The sequence below is a fragment of the Phalaenopsis equestris genome, unplaced genomic scaffold (genome assembly GCF_001263595.1).
Source record: "Phalaenopsis equestris unplaced genomic scaffold, ASM126359v1 Scaffold235757, whole genome shotgun sequence".
Lineage (NCBI taxonomy): Eukaryota > Viridiplantae > Streptophyta > Magnoliopsida > Asparagales > Orchidaceae > Phalaenopsis > Phalaenopsis equestris.
The window spans coordinates 101,512-119,927 of NW_018253616.1; the positions used below are offsets into that span (position 1 = coordinate 101,512).

General features: G+C 34.7%; 1 protein-coding gene across 1 annotated transcript; it reads right to left on the reverse strand.

Moving 5' to 3' along the window:
* Window positions 1-3,093: 3,093 nt before the first annotated feature.
* LOC110039196 lies at window positions 3,094-14,257 on the reverse strand. Its single transcript, XM_020744183.1, has 3 exons — window positions 14,100-14,257; window positions 13,931-14,008; window positions 3,094-3,645 (listed from the first exon to the last, which is right to left on the reverse strand). Exons 1-3 carry the CDS (start codon window positions 14,238-14,240, stop codon window positions 3,409-3,411), a joined length of 456 nt encoding a protein of 151 aa, XP_020599842.1. The 5' UTR covers window positions 14,241-14,257; the 3' UTR covers window positions 3,094-3,408.
* Between the last annotated feature and the right edge of the window lie 4,159 nt (window positions 14,258-18,416).

Below are 18,416 nucleotides of genomic sequence, written 5' to 3' on the forward strand. Positions count from 1 at the left end.
AGCTATGGAGTTCTTCCAAATCAACATAAATTCCTTCACCATATGTATATTTAAGCCAAAACACCCATAGGATGCCAAAACCGATCCCAGCAGGGGCCAAAACCGAGCCCAACAAGGACCAAAACCGAGTCCAGCAATATTAAAATCCAGGCTTCCATAAAAATTAAAGTTCTAACCATTTCAAGTCAAAACCGAGCCTCCAAACCAAGCCAAAACCGAGCCAAATGAAGGTTAAAAACCAAGCTGCAACTAAGACTTCCAATACTAAGCCACAATGAAAGTTAGAGAAATATCCTCATGCCTTTAAAACCTCGCAAAATAGAACTACCACATGCTCGTAAAGTGAATATCTTGAAATACATGAAAGTAAAGTAAACTAGCAAGCTGAATATCTCAAAATACAAGAAAACAAACTACACTAGCATGCTGTACTATCCACTGAGCCGAGCAAGAGAGGCTCGACGAAGAGAAAAAAAAAACCGCAACTAAGCAAGGCACTGAGGAAGGGGAGGGGAGAAGGAAATATATATCTTCTAGCCTTTAAATGCCATTCCCATATAACGAATGTATAAATAATGAGTAAGAACATATTTAGGAATGAGACAAGCAATAATCTCCCTATTCTAGCATGCTTGCAACAAGAGTAAAATTGTTCTAAAGCCATGCTTTAATTATCCAAATCGCTACCAACATAAATATGATACGATAAACAGAAAACATGTCATATCTCCACCATTTTAAGCAAATATCCAAGTCTAATTCCTAACACATGCTCACATTTCCATTTCTAAATGCTTGAGTACCAAGTATTTCAAAGAAAATATAAGTGTGATATCATATAAGCATGTTGCACTATTCACTTAACCGAGCAAGAGGAGGCTCGAGGAGAAAAAAAACCTCAAGTAAGCAAGGCACTGAGGAAGGGGAGGAGAAGAAGAGGTACCTTCTTTTTGCAAATGTAAAGCACTGCAACACAAAAAATAACTTCAAAGAGATGCTCTCACAGAAAATCTCCCTCCTAAACTCCTCTCACAGCCAAAATCTCTACCTCTCCTCTCCTTAGAAAACTTTTCAACCACCACAAAACCCAAAAGAAAACTCTGTTTATAGGCAGAGAAGAGAGGGGAAGAGAAAGAAGATCACCCAACCCACACACGATACTCGAATCAGGCAAAAATAGAAAAGGACGCATTCTCTGCTCACAGAAGGCAAAGCAATCGAAATATCCAAGACCAAGTGGCGAGCCTAGTGGCAGCGAAGGAAGTATCACGAAGAAGAGAAACTTGCTATTCGAGTGTACCAGGGAGCAAGCTTCTCAGAGTCAAACTACCAAGAAAAGGAAAATCGCAGCTCGGGGAGGCTGGCGCGGCTTCGGGAAGGAGGGCCGCAGGCAGGGGATGTCAGGCAAGGACGAACGAGAGGTCAACTTTCTCTCGCGTGGAGGAGGAGGAGCTCGGTTGGCTCGAGACCGAGAAAGGGAAAGGCCAGGCACGCGAACGGGAGAGGGGAAAAAGCAGAGGAGGCGACCCCGGGTGCGTGAGTTTAGGGATTTAGGGTCGGGCCCTAAAAGGAAACGAATGACTCACATTTTTATTATAATATATATATATATATATATTAAATCATGCGCAATTTATTCGCGCACCGTGTCATAACAAAATGGGTGTCCTCCATAGGTAAAATAGACATTCCGGACGGGTCGGGGTAGTCCGTTTTGTCATCCGGAGTCGCTCGGACGACATCGTCGACAATCAGGTCAAAAACTCGTCAAAATATAAATTTCACAAAAATAAATTTCACAAAATTTTGACCCACTATCGATTGTCTCAAAAAGTTTATTCGAGTCTTCGATAGGTAACGGTACAAACGATGCGAATTGTAGCGATCGGACGTGTCGACTCTCCAAATTGCAAAGTTTGTGCCCGTGGGAGTGAGAATTGTGCAAAAGGCTACCCTAAGGCTCAAAAGGTCCTATAAGAATTCTTTTTGGGTTTCCTCATGTTGGTTTCACCCTTCTCAGTGCTAGAAGTCGATACCACATACGCGAAACTCCAAAAGTGTACAGAAATAGGTTGAATTTCTAAAATGAGGCGGGTCCCATTTCTAAGGTTTTAAGATAGTCAAAGGGAGATCCCTAAGGCTAGATCCTAAACCCTAAGAGGAAGACTAGACCTCACGAAAAATGAGATCAACAAACCATCATTATAAAAGAAAGTGCGGATCTCTTGTGTTGGTTTGAGGTTGGCAAGAGAAAATTATTTGAAATTCAACTAATAGATCAAGCAACCGAAAAGGGTAATTAAATTCAAGAATGATTGCATGCAGCTTAGGAGAGTTATAAGAGATATTTTGCCCATAAGCATGAAATGATTGAATTTAAAATTAAAGATCATGTATTTTTACAAAAACTAACCTATGCAAACAATTAAAGATTTGTTTACTAAATTCATGCTATTATTGGTCAAGGAATAAATTATAGGTTAGACTGAAAAAACAGCCAGTTTGCATACAATTACTTGAATTAGTAACCACTTGACCAAATGAAAATTGGTCAAGGAATAAATTATAGGTTAGACTTTGTGAAAATTACTATCTTTTGCATTTCATTATTATATAATAAATAATTATATTATATTTAGTATTGAATATATTTGATAACAAATTAAGCTATAGTAGTTAAATTACATCCAGTTTAATAACCAATTGATGTAACACTTTTATTGGTGTGTCGAGGTTAAATTATAGGATTATGGTGCAAGGTTGGAAGGGAGGTCGAACCTTGCACAAAAACAGTGCGCTTCCAAACCACCCACCCCTAGGATGTGATGGCAAGCTTTTACGTAACTCACCATAGCACTGCTTGCATATTCTTTTAGTAAGACCGGTGTCCACGGCTACATATTATCCTACTATGTAAACTTAAACTTTCATTTCCAATGTAATTTGGACCTTCGCAGTCAACTTCACGTACAAAAACTTTCATTTCCAATTTAATTTGGACCTTCGCAGTCAACTTCACGTACAAAAGAGAAAAAAACACAACAAAACAAAAAAAGAAAAAAAAACCCAACTGCAAACGCTAGACATGCATCATGTTTGTTAGGGATTAAACGGTCAAATAGACACAAACATCATCATTCATGAGAATATGACAATATACATTCAAGCATCACTGGACAAAGATTAGTCTACTTTTTCAATGGTGGAATTGCGTTCAAAATTATGTAGGAATGCTCCACTAGTATCTAAAAACCAAGATATAGAAAACCCAAAAACTGCCTTCTTCCTCGTTGGTCAAAAAACATCAGGAAACACAACAAAAGTTCTTTTCAGATCATCTTGCTTACGAGTGAAAAAAAAAATGCCTTTACATATGAAAAGTTCACTACAGCAGCAGGGAAAGAAAGTTCAGGAGTATTTGCTAATCAATATCCTGAATCTTTCAGCAATGTCATGATGTTCGTTGCACTTGTAAATGTTGTATAAGGACTTCAGTGCAACGTGCACCATTTCCTTTGGCGAGTATGGAGCAGACTCATCAGCAGGCTCCCCGGTGGATGTAACCATGCCCGCAGATGGTTGATTTTGGCTTTCTAATAAAGATGAGCAAAGAAACTTGAACCAGCCCTCAAAAAACTGAGCTTTCTGCAACATTTTACACAAAAATCAGAACTTTGCTGAAGAACTAGATTTCAGATAAAATATCAACATCTGTGAGCAGATGGGAATGAAAACTATGCATAAAGGGCAAAGTAGTTTTACCAAATTCAGTGGAATCAACAAAAAATCATACTGCTTGCAGCTTGCATTTCTATTCTCTGATAATAAAGGAGCAAACTTCCTTATTCTAAATTTGAGAAGCCTGACGTTGCTAAGAGCATGAAGCTAGTTCTTTGAATACTCGTTTACAAGCATTGGGCAAGACCTCAAATTTGTGAAATGTCATAGTAAAAGTTTGTATCTTAGATTAATAGCAGTTTATCTAGCAGGTAAATATGTATATGATATGATTCTTCTTCTTATTAGAACCCTTAAATTAATGGCAAAGAAAGAAAATCAGGATCCCACAAATTCAAACTGCCCAAATAAAGATCCAACAAATTCATATCTATAGAAGAAAAAAAAAAGCAAGAGCCCAAGGATTCATTTGAAGGACAAAAATTATATATTAATAATAATTTTATTTTTTTCACTTCCTGATTACTCTATATATTGCCTTGTATCAAATACTTTGTAAAATAAAAAAATTCCCTCATACTAGCTTGTGTTCTCTTCATGTTCTCAGAGCACAAAGCTTCTCCATCTGTGTGTCAACCTTCATCACCCAATGCATTCTCAGCCTTCACCACCACATTGTTCATCAGCCTTCATTGCCCAACAAAAAGTCCTAACAGATTTTGCCACTGATCAACATCAATAAACAATCTCATGCTATGCTACCTTTCGATTAATGTCGATTACTTTAAATCATTGGTACACCATAAAAAAAAATATGCTATGCTACCTTTCGATCCTATTGGCTTGTTTCTACACACATCAATTTTCAAGTTTGGTGATTTATTGGCTCCACATTATTCCAATATCGAGATTTCTTTGCACATTGACAAGCAAAATCTATTGATACCGGAACTAGTTAAAATGTGGCATAATACAAAAAAAGTAAACTATTATTAATATAAAAATAGTGATACAACACGACTCAAACAAAACAAAAGAGAAATACAAAAAATGGATGAATCCCTAGCTATAGTTATAGGAAGAGATTCAAAGATGGTGGTGGCATCGGCGAGGTGAGCGACTCTCGGGTAGGTAGGGGATTGTGTGTGATCGGCTATAGGTGGATTGAATGGTGACATCTTGGAGGAAGTAGGAATAGAGGTAGAGTGGTGGAGGAATGTGAGGGTGGTAGATAACTAGGGGAATTGGTAGGAAAAGGGGTTGGTGAGTAGTAGTCAAGAAGTTTGAAGTTTACAACACCATCTCGAAGCAGGATATAGCCGAAGGATCACCTGTTGTCAATTACAACCTTAACAAGAGGGAAGTGACTCCACACAAGAGATTAGAAGACAAATCAAGTAGAACTAACTCACACACTCAGAGGAGATAGCTACTTATAGCTTCATTCTTCTACACAAAAAGAAGGGCAGAAAAATCCAAAAGAAAAACTTTTCTAGAAGAAGACAAGTGTGGAAGGTGCATGAAGAAGCCCTGGATCGTGAAGATTCGCAATCCGATCCCTGCTCCATACGCGGGATCGCAATCACGCTATTCTGCTCTCTCGCATTCGCGAGTTTGCAGTTTATCGCGTCGCGATGATTCGTGGGGCTTCAGCCCCTCGGGTTCGCAGTGTCCGGTGTCGAAGCACTTTACTATGCTTGAATTTGGGCACAACACCGAGCACCCGCATTATCTATGCTCAATGTCAACTTCAAAATTGATTTTAACAAACTTTACATTTCACTGAGAATAACAGACTTGTTATAATACTCTACGACGCAGTGCTTGATGTGATTCCATGATCACATTTCTTCCCAGGACTTTGAGGTATAGTGCTTGTGGGTGACGCAAATAAACTCTTCCCATTGCTCAATGTTATAGTAATCTCGGCAATGTTAGTTCAACTCTATTGCTCATTGTTACATGTATTCATTTGTTTCACTAATTTCACAACATCTTTACTTTGCTACACCAAATACTTGTTGATTTAGAGATCCAATGAGGGCTTTCTAGCATCTACAACCTTCATTGTTTTGTGAATCTTCCGTAGTTGAAACCTTCAACATTTCCATCAACTAACCAACTCATTTACAAGTTTTTTTTATGGTTTAGCCACTCTTCTTGTTTAGATGATTGTTATTGTGGACTATTGTGGTTGTTAGACTAATATGTTACTACTATCCAACCGTCTATTTCGACTTTAGTATTCCAAGTTTTCAAGACAAGTCATGATAAAAGTAGCATACAAAAAATTTTGATTTTAATCATAGTAAAAAAATTCATTATGTTTATTGAATAAATCTATGAATTGTTAGATTAAGTGCTAAATGAATCTAATTAGATCGTTTTAATTTTTGTTCAAAATTATAGATGATGAGGAATAAGAAGTCAGCCAATAAAATATAGGAAATGATAAGCCACCGAATATTAAAAATGCTATTGATATATTTTCAAAAATAAAAATAGTTGTCCCAATTAATAAAAAAATTTCTACATTAAATTAATAGTGAGGGAGTTGATGCACCTTAAAATGTGTTATATATATATATATATATATATAGAAAAAGCCCAAAGACAAATATATTAATATGGAAAAGATACAGAAATGTTGCATGAAATGGCCTAAAAAGCCTAACTCACAAAAAAACACAAAAAAGATTTCTGGATAAAAAAGAGTTTCACCTTCTCTATTTAGAATATTACACTTTAATGGAAAGTATTTTGTGTTTCTGATTTCAGGTACACAAAATAATTGTCTGTAGTTGTCACATATATTGTCTGAAGTTTAAGTAAAGTTTTCCTAAGTCATAAAAAGATTTTTGGATAAAAAAGAGTTTCACCTTCTCTATGGGATCGATACTGAGGTTTTAAAAGAAAATCATATATTACTTGAAATGATGCGTATACTTGCGTAGTACCCCTAGTGTGTAAATTATTAATCAAATTCTAAATTCTATGAGTTAGAATGAACCATAAAAAAGATTAGAAAATGAAAAGAACTGCGCGAGCTCATCACATAATAACATTGATAATCAAACTGTTGCAAATGATCATCATGTACAATGACCTTTAAAGAACTATGCAAACCCTACAACATAAATTCATTTGAGCATACAAAGTCCTGCTGTAGCGACTAACTCAGTTGAATTAAAACCTGTTATAATTCAAATGGTACAAAATAATCGGTTTGGGGGAACACCCTCTGAAAATCCAAACTTATACCTTGCCAGTTTTTAATGAACTGTGCACTACATTTAAGTACGACGACGTATCAAACGACGCTGTTAGCTTTAGACATTTTTTTCCTTAAGGGATAAAGCTAAGATGTGGTTAAATTCATTAACACTTAGATCTATCAAAAATTAGAAAGATTTAGCACAGAAATTCCTTCCTAAGTATTTTCCATCTTCAAAAACATCTAAGCTTAGAAATGATAATACCTCTTTTACTCGATATAAATGTGAGTCAATATATGAAGCCTGGGAACCATTTAAAGAACTCCTTAGGAAGTGTCTACGTCATGTTGTGTCAGAATAGTTAATTATTCAAACATTTTATAATGGGTTAGTAGGATCCCTTAGATTTATTATTGACGCTGTTGTCTGTCAAAATCATTTGATAAAGCTTATGAATTAATATATTTATTATTGACGCTGTTGTTTGTCAAAATCATTTGATAAAGCTTATGAATTAATATAAGAGGTGACTACTAACAACTTTTAATGACCCTCCGAAAAGCTAAATCCTAAGAAAGTAGTAAGTGTTCATGATAATGATGCAATTTCTATTTTGGAATCTCAAGTTGTTGCGATATCAATGAAGTTAGATCAATTTTGGAATGAACTTTTTTCAAACAACTCATGTGATTGAGGAAAATTCATTGAGATGATTGATTCTCAACCTTCATTTGAGACTTTAAATGCAATTAACCAAAAACTCAATAACTCATACTAATTATAAACCTTTTTATCCTCCTCACTTTACAATTAACCAACAAATTAAAGAGAAAAAATTCACTATAGAATAAGTGGTGTTACAGATGGGGAATAAATTACGAAGTCAAAGTGCTGCAAAGAAGTTAACACAATCAAGTTGAGAAGTGGTAGAGAATTGGAGACTAATGTGCAAAAAGAAATTGAAGTTGAGAGGGAAAATGAAGAAACTGAAAAAATATGAAGAAAATGTTCCTTAAGTGATAGAAAAACCTGCTTCTCCAACTAAGATCAATTTAGAAAGACCACCACTGTCATTTCCTCAGAAACTTAGATAGCAGAAATTGGATCAACAATTTTCTATGTTTTTGGAGATATTTAAAAAGCTAACAATTAACATTCCTTTTGCTGAAACACTGGACCAAATGCCAATCTATCTTAAATTTATGAAATAAATTTTAAATAAAAAAAAATTTTGGAGATCACGAGGCTGTTGTACCAAGTGAAGATTACAGTGCAATAATTCAGAAAAAACTTCCTCAAAAACTAAAAGATCTTGGTAGTTTTACTAATCCATGTACGATAGAAGAGATTCTGTGGAATAACTCTATGTGATTTAAGAACTAACATTAATCTCATGCTATTATCGATATTTAGAAGGTTAGACTTAGAGGATAATTCACTCACAATTGTAACCCTGCAGTTAGCTGATCGATCAATTATATGTCCTAAAGGGGTTATAAAAGATGTACTATTGAAGGTACAAAAAATTTTCTTCCCAGTGGATTTCATTGTTTTAGATATTGAGGAAGATAAAAAAATACCAATGATTTGAGGAAGACATTTCTTTGCCACTGAACAAGCTATGATAAATGTGCAAAAATTAGAGTTAATTAAGAAGTTAATGACCAGAAAGTTATGCTTAATGTGTTAAAATCAATGAAGTATCCATCAAAAGAAAAAGATGATGAATGTTACAGGATGAAGACTCTTAATTATTTAATTGAAAACCATTTCAGAGAAAGTTGTGAAACTAAAACAAAACAACAAGAACTGGAAGATGAGAATGAGACTGATTTTCAATATAAATCAATTGAGATAAACACCTAGAATTCAAATTATATTCAGAAAAGTTTTGAGATTTTAGACAATACTGAAAATAGTAAACATCTCATTCCGCCTATTGAAAAGCCTCCTAAACTTGAGAAGAAGGGTCTCCCTACGCATTTAAAGTATGATTTTCTAAGGGGCTCATGAACACTACCTATTATAATATTCTCAGACTTAACTGAAGATTAGGAACAATAATTAATAGAAACATTAAAAAATTATAACAAAGTCTTTGGATGGAAATTAGCAGATATTAAAGATATCAGCCCTTCAACTTGTATGCATAAAAATTTAATAGAAATTATCATAAAACTAGGACAATTCCCAGAGGAGATTGAATCTCATAATGAAGATGTTGTAAAGAAAGAAATTTTAAAGTGGTTGGATGCTAGAATTATTTATCCTATTTTTGCAGTGTTACGGTTAGTCTGATTCACTGTGTTCCTAAGAAAGAGAGAATGATTGTAGTTGTTAATGAACAGAATGAACTAATTCCAACAAGACAAGTCATTAGGTGGCGAATCTGTACAACAACAACAACAACAACAAAGCCTTAATCCCACTACGTGGGGTCGGCTACATTAATCCCACTACGTGGCGAATCTGTATTGATTAAAAAAAATTAAATCTTGTTAATAGGAAACATCACTTTCCTTTACCTTTTCTGGATCAAATGTTGGATAGACTAGCTGGGCACCGATATTTCTGCTTTTTATATGGATATTTTGGATACCACCGAATACTCATAGCTCCTAAAAATCAAAAGAAGAGAACATTCACAAGTCCTTACGGGACTTTTGCGTTTAGAAGAATGTCTTTTGGTTTATACAATGCACATGCAACTTTTCAAAGGTGCATTATGTCCATTTTATGCGATCTAATGGAAAAAGGAATTGAAGTTTTCAAAGGAAGGAGCTCCCTCTCCCTCTCCCTCTTTCTTTCCTAGTACTTTCAGATTATAAGACCTTACGAATTCTAAATTCCGATTTATTTTACTCATCCTTGTCTAATCTGAAATTATATTAGTTTATTCTGCCTTGCCTGAATCTGAATTCTTATTATTTTTATTCTTCTTTCTTATTTTAAAAATTATCTAAAATAAGTCATAGTCCTCATTATAAATAGGGAGTGTTATGCTTAAAGTTTCCTTTTGTTTTTGCTGTGTTGCTTTTGGTTTTCCTGTGTGAAAACCTTTTCCCATTTTGACGGATGTATTTGAGAAAACGGTGGTGCTTCGACTGTATCCTACTCCAAGTTGGTGATGTATCTTCCTCCTAAATCTTCCCTAACCCTTCTCCTTAGCCTTCAACCACTCCAATCCTTCCCCCACTTCCTCCCTCTAACTCGTCAGCCCCTCCTCATTGCTCCAATAGACTGTCGCCCTCCTCCTAGCAGGTTGCAGCCCCTCCTCCTAGCAGGTCGCATCCCCTCCTCCCTGTTCCATAAAGTTGCCATCCTCCCAACATGCTGCAGCCCCTCCTCTCTCCCTCCAGCAGGCTGTCACCCTTCTCCCCAGCAGGCTGCAGCCCCTCCATTCTGCATCCAGCAAACAGCCAGCAGGCCGCCTCTCCTCTGCAGGCCACTGTGACCATCCCTGCCTCCTGCAGGCCTCTGTTCACTGCCCAACCGGATTTCAGCCACCGAAGACATTTACCACTTCCTCCCATTGCTGCTCAATACCTCCACGATCGCTACCTTGCTGCCCCACCTTTCTCCTCCTTCAACAACAGCAAGATATTGCCCCGCGGCCTTCACCAAAACCACCTGGACCCTACTCTTCCACTCCGGAGCTCCTACTCATCAGGATCATTGTTATCATCATTATTGTGTAGTTTGTTTGCAGTTGTCTTGCATCTTTGCTTTGTGTGGTTATTTTCTTTTATTTTTGAGTCTTCATTGTATACTCAATTAAGTTAGCAAAATTCGTATTTCGAGTCGTGGTTTGGATTAACTCCTGTATCACTCTGAAACACGAATGAGCACATTATGATTAGGTAAGGTGACAAAAATTATAAAAAATATAGGACAACATAAGCCTCACAAACATAAACGTTTTCAAGGTAAAAATCACATATTTAATTTTCCATTATTAAAAATTAATGACATACATATCCAAGAAATATTATCTTTAATCATTAATCACATGAACCATAATTTTTTATTGGAATGTTTTGATTAATGAAAAAATAATTGTGATCATAGTTAAAAAACTTTCACAACGCCAAACATTATAAAATGAGTCATCAATAATATTTGAAGGTATTTAGCTGCTTTGATTGGTTGGGAAAATATGGTTAAAAGTAGACTATTTAAATGGTCGTTTGTTCTTACTTTAAAAGAAAGGGCAAGTAAGAAAACAACTCTGCAGAAAAACTTGAAGACATGATATCCACAACTACGATCTGAAAGGCACTTAGCCAGCCCCAAATAATTTCATTTAATCAATAATAATCCACTTACATTGACTCCTATTTTTATAAAATAGATACAAGAATAAAGCTAAACATTAAATGCAATCTAATCCTTTCCAATCAAAAGAAACTTTAAATTTGAAGTTACCATAATTCAAAAGAAGATAACACCTAATATAATAAATCAAAAGCGATTTGGCCATAAACATAAATGAGCCAAAAAAGGAATGAAAATGGAACCATTTCAAATCGATCCAGTCTGACTTCTAGTAATTTATTTCTGAGACTTGTGCTTTTGTGAACTATTTTGGACTGTCTAAGATACTGTAGTGCATTAATTCGCAAAAATCATAAAAATTTCTTCAGGAGATTTAAGTTAGATGTAGTCAAATAAGAATTCAGGAGCTGGCTTGTGTATTTCCTCCTATGCCATCAAGCTATACAAGTTAAAAGAGGTCTGGAAGTATCACTTCATCTAACATGATAATCACAACATAACTATAGGCTTATGGAGCTAGAATGGTTCAAAAATTGTAAAGAAAATCATTAATATATAAAAAACAATGAAGAATTCTTGAGGTTTGAATGCTTTTCAATAAACTAATATATTATCAATACCGATGATATGACTAAAGATCATCTTAAGATAAAAATCTAAAACATAAGTGCCATAGTTGATTTTTTTACTAATTCTGACTTAGACCACAGGGCCTTGCATACAATTTTCAAAACATATGCAAAGATAAATTCGCTTTCATTTTTTCTTATTATGAATATCATAAATATTTTAACTTAATGTAAATCATGTATAAAAATTTCCAGATCAGCAAACTAGATGACAGTTATAATTTTTCACTATCAATAACAGCATTAGCTAAGGCATATATTAGCTAAACGCCTAGCTGTAAGATGAAAAAGAAAAAATTTAAAGGTTCATTCTTCACAAATGAAAGAAGGATCAGTAATGATTATTTGATAGATCATCTCTATATAAAATATAGAAGCACAATAAGATGTTATATTTGAACAAATGAAATTTAGAAGCCCATAAGAAACATTACTAATGAATTTCACGTCACCAAAATTGATAAATAACTTTTAAATTGGCAACAATGAAGAGTTTTTACCTTTTATTTTGTTTTAATATAGCTATTGCTATAATGAATACGACAAATAAGAAATTATCCCTAACGTAGTAGCAAAAAAGTTTCCTCCCATCTCTTCTAAAGAAAAATTGGATTTCAGAGCAAGCAGTACATAGAAATTTCACCATTTAGTTTATGAAGAGTTTATGATTAAGTTTCAATTTTCCTACAAGCACATGGCCATGTTGTTAATTGTCCTTCATGATCACAGCAGAAAACTCTTAATTAAAGATGATTATTAGAAGCATAATTCTGGGGCAATTATAATCCAAAAAAAAAAACAATTGGCCACCATTTGCTTCGTGCAAGGGGCTATGAAGGAAATGAAACTCGATTAAAATCACATGATTCTAACATAAGTCATTATAAACCTTGATTTACTTAACCAAAATAGGTAACTGACCAAACATAACAAAAAGATTCCTTTCAGCATCTATAGAGTAATACACAGTTTTGGATAAATCAAGTACATTAAGTGCACATTAAAATATACCAAATTTTTTGCATCACTTAAAATCTAACATAACTATTTTTATAAAATATACCTAATTTTTTGCATCCCTTAGGAATGAATTAAATTAAAATCTGTGCAAGTACAAAGAGACATTCTTAGGATAAGAAAATACAATAAAGGCATATATATGATTATAAAAGAATTTGACTGAAACATGTGAAAGTTAGAGTATGTTTATTATTGCTTACTGCTTTTATAAAACTTTTTAAATATATTGCCTGCAATAAACAAATTCAAGCTTATTTATTCACTTGTATTAATCATTAACTAGCATGCAAATTAATACGTTTCTGTTTATTGAATCTTATTTAGACACTTATTGTTTAACTAAGCTTATAATTTACTCTATTATGTCAATTTTCAGAAAAATAGTATGGAATAGTAGGACAATTAATCAAATGATCTGACTTTGTATAGCTTCTAATTTGTAAGATTTTGGAGAGTTTGAAGACTTTTTGGAGTATGTACATTTGATATTTTGGTGCTTAGTAACTGTGTATATAATTAGTGAATTAATAATGCACGGTTTTCTGAAAGTTTGAACATGAATGAATATAAAACTAATCGGATAGTATTAGTTTGTAACAGTTTAGTGTGACCAATCCTCCACCCTCTTATTCCTCATTTGTGCAAGTCAAGACTAATATTGGTGGGAATTTTGTCTCATCGAATCGCCCATTTTTGATGCACTGTTGTTTGACACAAAGGGAGGTCAAGCGGGGAGTAATTGTTTCATTTAAGGAAACTTTAAAAGTCAGAGGTGGATGCTTTCCTGATAAAGAAATTTTAAAATAAAAGTTAATTTTAGAATGTCCTATAAAGCTTATACAAATGCGAAACAAAATATGTTATTAAATCCTGAACTCCTAGGCTTTTTTATACCCATGGAAAAAGTAACTAAAATTATCAAAATCGAAAATTTATTTCCTTAAATATACCCTTAAAAAGACCACTATTCTACTTTACAAAAAAAAATGTTAGATATTTAATGCACTATCAAGTATGGTTTCAGAAGGAAAACAATGAGATGGAATATCTACAGATGCATGATACTGTACATGGTATGCAAACACCAAAGATTCTAAAGGGAGATGACCTTACCTTGAGAAGAAAAGCCTTAAGCGCCGGGCTATCCTCTAATGAAACAAATCCAAGGACATGTAAGGTGGTCAGACTCAGCTGAAAAACAAGTTACACAAATAAATAAATTAATAAGAAAATTTTTCATGTATAAAAACAAATACATCAGTTACCATGCTTTAAGCCGGACCTGCTTCTCTAGAGTGTCCTTGTATTTGTAACTTGATGGCATCATTGGGTGGTGCGAACCTAGAGATTCGAGTACAAGTTGAAGTCCTTGAACAACATCAGAAAATGAGCTTCCATAATCTGCGTATTTGCCCCCACACATAAAATCTCATCAACTAAAATTACCAAATGGAGTTTGGTAAAAAATACGAGCGAGAAAATGTCTCTGAAAACAAGTTGGAAAGACTGATAACAAATTACAAACAAAATGCAAAATTACTGTTGCCATAATGCTAATACTCTAAATGTCTTAAATGAAATAATGAAAAGACCACGACATCTAAAAGATATATAATAATCTAATTAAAATTTCTGATGAAAAGTTAAATGGCATCATTTATTGGAAAAAAATGGCGAGACTACTAGAAAATATTTCTCAAGGATGTCACTTCATTGATAATTTCTCAGCAGAGATGAATCCAAATTAGTGGATGAAAGTTGATGACCAACTCTTAATACAAACACAAAATTTTATCGAACCTGATCAATATAGTCATATTACTCATTGTGAATCTGTTAAAGATGCGATGGAGGAATTGACATTTGTGTTATCGGGGAGAGAATATTTCCCAAATTTTTTATGTATGCAAGAAGTTCTATCAAGCTGAACAAAATGATCAATCAGTTCACTTATCACATGCACTTCAAACTTGTTTATGAAAAATTGAATACACTATTGGCCTTTAGTACTGATCTCTAAATTTAGCAAGCTCAAACAAAACAAATGACTACTATAAGTTTTCTAACTGGCCTTAACTCCAAGTATAAAGGTTTCAAACCAGTCTTATCTGACCTGAGAGTTACTACTCTAAGAGAAGACTGTAATAAAATGTTGTATACTATTCCAAGTTCTTAGGTTTCATCTGTACAACAACCTAGTGCTCTTGCTAGCCATAAAAAAATAGACATCAGTAAACCTCAGTCTCAAGACAATTATGAAAGTGAAACTCCAATTTCTTGAAATCAAGGCTCAAGGGTAATCTGCTACTACTACCATGAACTTGGTCATACAAAGAGAACATGTCAAAAGTTGTTCAAAAAGAATCAGAAGAGTTCCAAATCACAGTTAGCTCACATGGACACTACTAATGAGGTCTCTCAGAATAAAACTCTCAATTTCCGTAGATGAATATAAATTCATCCAATTTCACTAAGCAACCAAGAATAAATCCCTTTATCCCTACCCTTGCTATATCATTGCCGTTGTTGAGTCTGGTAACAATGATAGTTGCCTTTTTTTTTTCCTTTTCCACATAATGGGTGATTAATTTCGATGCTACAAATTACATAACAGACAATCCAAATCTCTTTTCCACTGTTTATAAACATCTTTCTTCTGTCACCTTAGCTGAATCTACCTCTAATATTCTTGGTTCCGGCACCATCAATATCACACCAACATTATCTTTAATTTTTTCCCTTAGTTTACCTCAATTCTCTTTTAATCTTATTTATGTTAGCAAAATTATACGTGCTCTTAATTATTATATCTTATTCTTCCACGATCATTGCTTTTTCCAGGATCTTATGACGAAAAAGATTATTGGTAAAGGGAGAGAGTCAGCGGGATAAACATTTTGGATAACAAACTACCTTAGCTCATAGCCTATTCCAACACTATCTTCTTTTTTGGTCCATTATTAATTAGAGCATCTATCACTACCAAATGCTAAAAAAGTTATACCCGCAGTTTTAACGATTATCTTTAGATTATAAGTTGTGTCAATTTGCTGAACATCATCATGTGTCTTTTATTCCAAAAATTAATAAAAGAGTTGGTCATAGTTTTGAGTTTGCTCATTCTGATGAATGGGAACCTTGTCCTATAATAGATTTCAATATTTTGACACTTTGGTGAATGATTTTTCTCATATGACTCACTTTATTTTATGAAATCTCATTCTGAGTTAACATCATATTTTGAATCTTTTCATATTGAAATTAAAACATAATTCAATATTTTGGCTAAAATTATAAGTTGACAATGTCAAAAAAAAAATTTTTATGCACTTTTTTAAACATACATGACATAAAATTGGATGCTTCACCAATCATCCCATCTTAATATCACATCTTAAAAAGAGTAGCTCAAAGAAAAAATAAACATTTTACCAAGATAGCTAAAGCTATTTTGTTTTAAATGAATGTGCCCAAATGATTTTGAGTTGATGCAGTGTCTACTGTATGTCATTTATCAATCGGATCATTTTTTCAATAAGATGACATCAGTTGTTTACAGAACCAGATACCCTACCAAATTGTATTTCTAACTAGCTCCCGCTTTCCCATTGAACCACATATACGTAGGTGTACTTTTTTAGTTCATGATACTCATCCACATGTTTCTAAACTATACCTTAAGTAATTATGACGTGTCATTCTAGGATACTACAGCTTGCAAAATAAGGTTTCGACATTTTACCCTTCATAAATAAGTACATGGTTTCTAATGAGTTATTAATATATCACACATCAGTTTAGATCTTATTCCATTTCCACCTCCACCACCAGTGCCTCAACCAAGACCACCTATCATTAATGTTTACTCTAGAAGACCCTGTCCACTTAATCCTAGCCTAACACCGATATCATCTTTTTTAGAGAATCCTCCTCCTAGTGACCACGATTTACCTATTGCTCTTCGAAGAGGTAAATGTCAAAGTGCATATCCCATTTCCTCTTGTGTTAACTATAACCAGTTATCTTTTACTTCGTGTTAGTTTATTGCCTATATTGAATCTATAGAGGTCCTGAGATCTGCTCAGCAAGTCCAATCCCATTTCGGGTGGCGAACAACGATACTTGATAAAATGAATGCCTTAACTGAAAATGGTCTATGAAAACTAGTTGAACTATCTTATGGTAAAAAAGTTGTTGGTTGTAAATGAGTCATTACAGATAAGTTTCATTCAGATGGATTTGTTGTAACCTCTCATCTCAGTTATTTGGGAAAAAAAACAAACAACAAGTAGAGGAAATGGGGAAGCAGAAGAAGATGAAGTGAAGAGTTGGGAAACCGAATAAAGAGAGAGAGGAAACAAGAGGAGATCGGGAAGATAAATATCTGAAGTTCACCTTTAAATCATGACAAACAACTTAACTGGGAGTCAAGCAACATGCGAAGGAAAGGAGGATGACTTTGGAGAACGAGTCGGCATCAGTGTCAAACAATGAAGGAGGCGTTGAGCAGCTCTCTTGACTTGTGAGTGCCGGGAGGACGCCTGACTTTCTCAAGTTTTGAGCAAGACGATCCAAGCATATAGAAGAGGGAAGCCAACAAACTTTGGATCAAAGGATCACGGGAATAGTGACGCAAGTGTTTGTGCAAATAGAAGAGGAAGAGTCGAGGAAGAAGAACGTATAATCCACAGACCGGAATGATTGATGGTTCCGTCTATGGGTCAAAATCCACAGACCATTTCAGAATCTTCATTGCTCTGTTATCAATCAAGATTATTCTTCTAACAAATAATCGCGTATAATCCTCTTCACTATTTAGTTGTATAAGAATGTGTCTTCCATCTAACAGTCCAATCTTCCACTCCCCAACAAGATGCATAAGCTCAAATTTCTTATGAATCAGCTCTATTTTGGGATATATGAATCAGCTCTATTTTGGGATGACCATACAAAAATTTCTCGACCAAACTCAGTCGACAGGAGGAAACAAGTTGAATATCTTCAGTTCCTGTAAAAATAATGACAGGCTTCCCATTCTTCCTACTAGGTTTCTTGATGTCCTCCGCCCACTCAAACAAAGGAGAAAAATAACACGATTTAGGTGCACCTAAGGCGTGTACACCCGCAAAAACAGCAACATACGATCTGTCTGAAGTCATCCCCAATAGATAGAGGTGAAACGTTAAGAACAGTGAAGAAAACAAAGCAGAGCAAAATCTGAATCCAGAATAGGGAGCAGAAGCAGACACACCTCTGTGAAGCCCCTGCGATTTCAACGCGAGCCCGAGGATTGCGAAAAAAAAAATGCGGCGTGGAAGAAGACGAGAGGCGACGACGACGAAGGAAAGGAGAGCGACAGACCTTGCAGACGACGCCGACGAGGAGGAAAGACTGCGGCGACTTTCCAAAACGGCGACAACGAAGAAGGGACGCTGGAGAAGACGCAATGAGTAGAGAAGAGGATCTGATGTGATAGCTCGAAATAACAGTTGCTAGGGTTCACCATGAGGCAAAACCCTAGCAGAGCTGAGCGTAGAGGAAGACGACGCCATCATTTATATATATATATATATATATATATATTGAAAAAGCCCAAGGG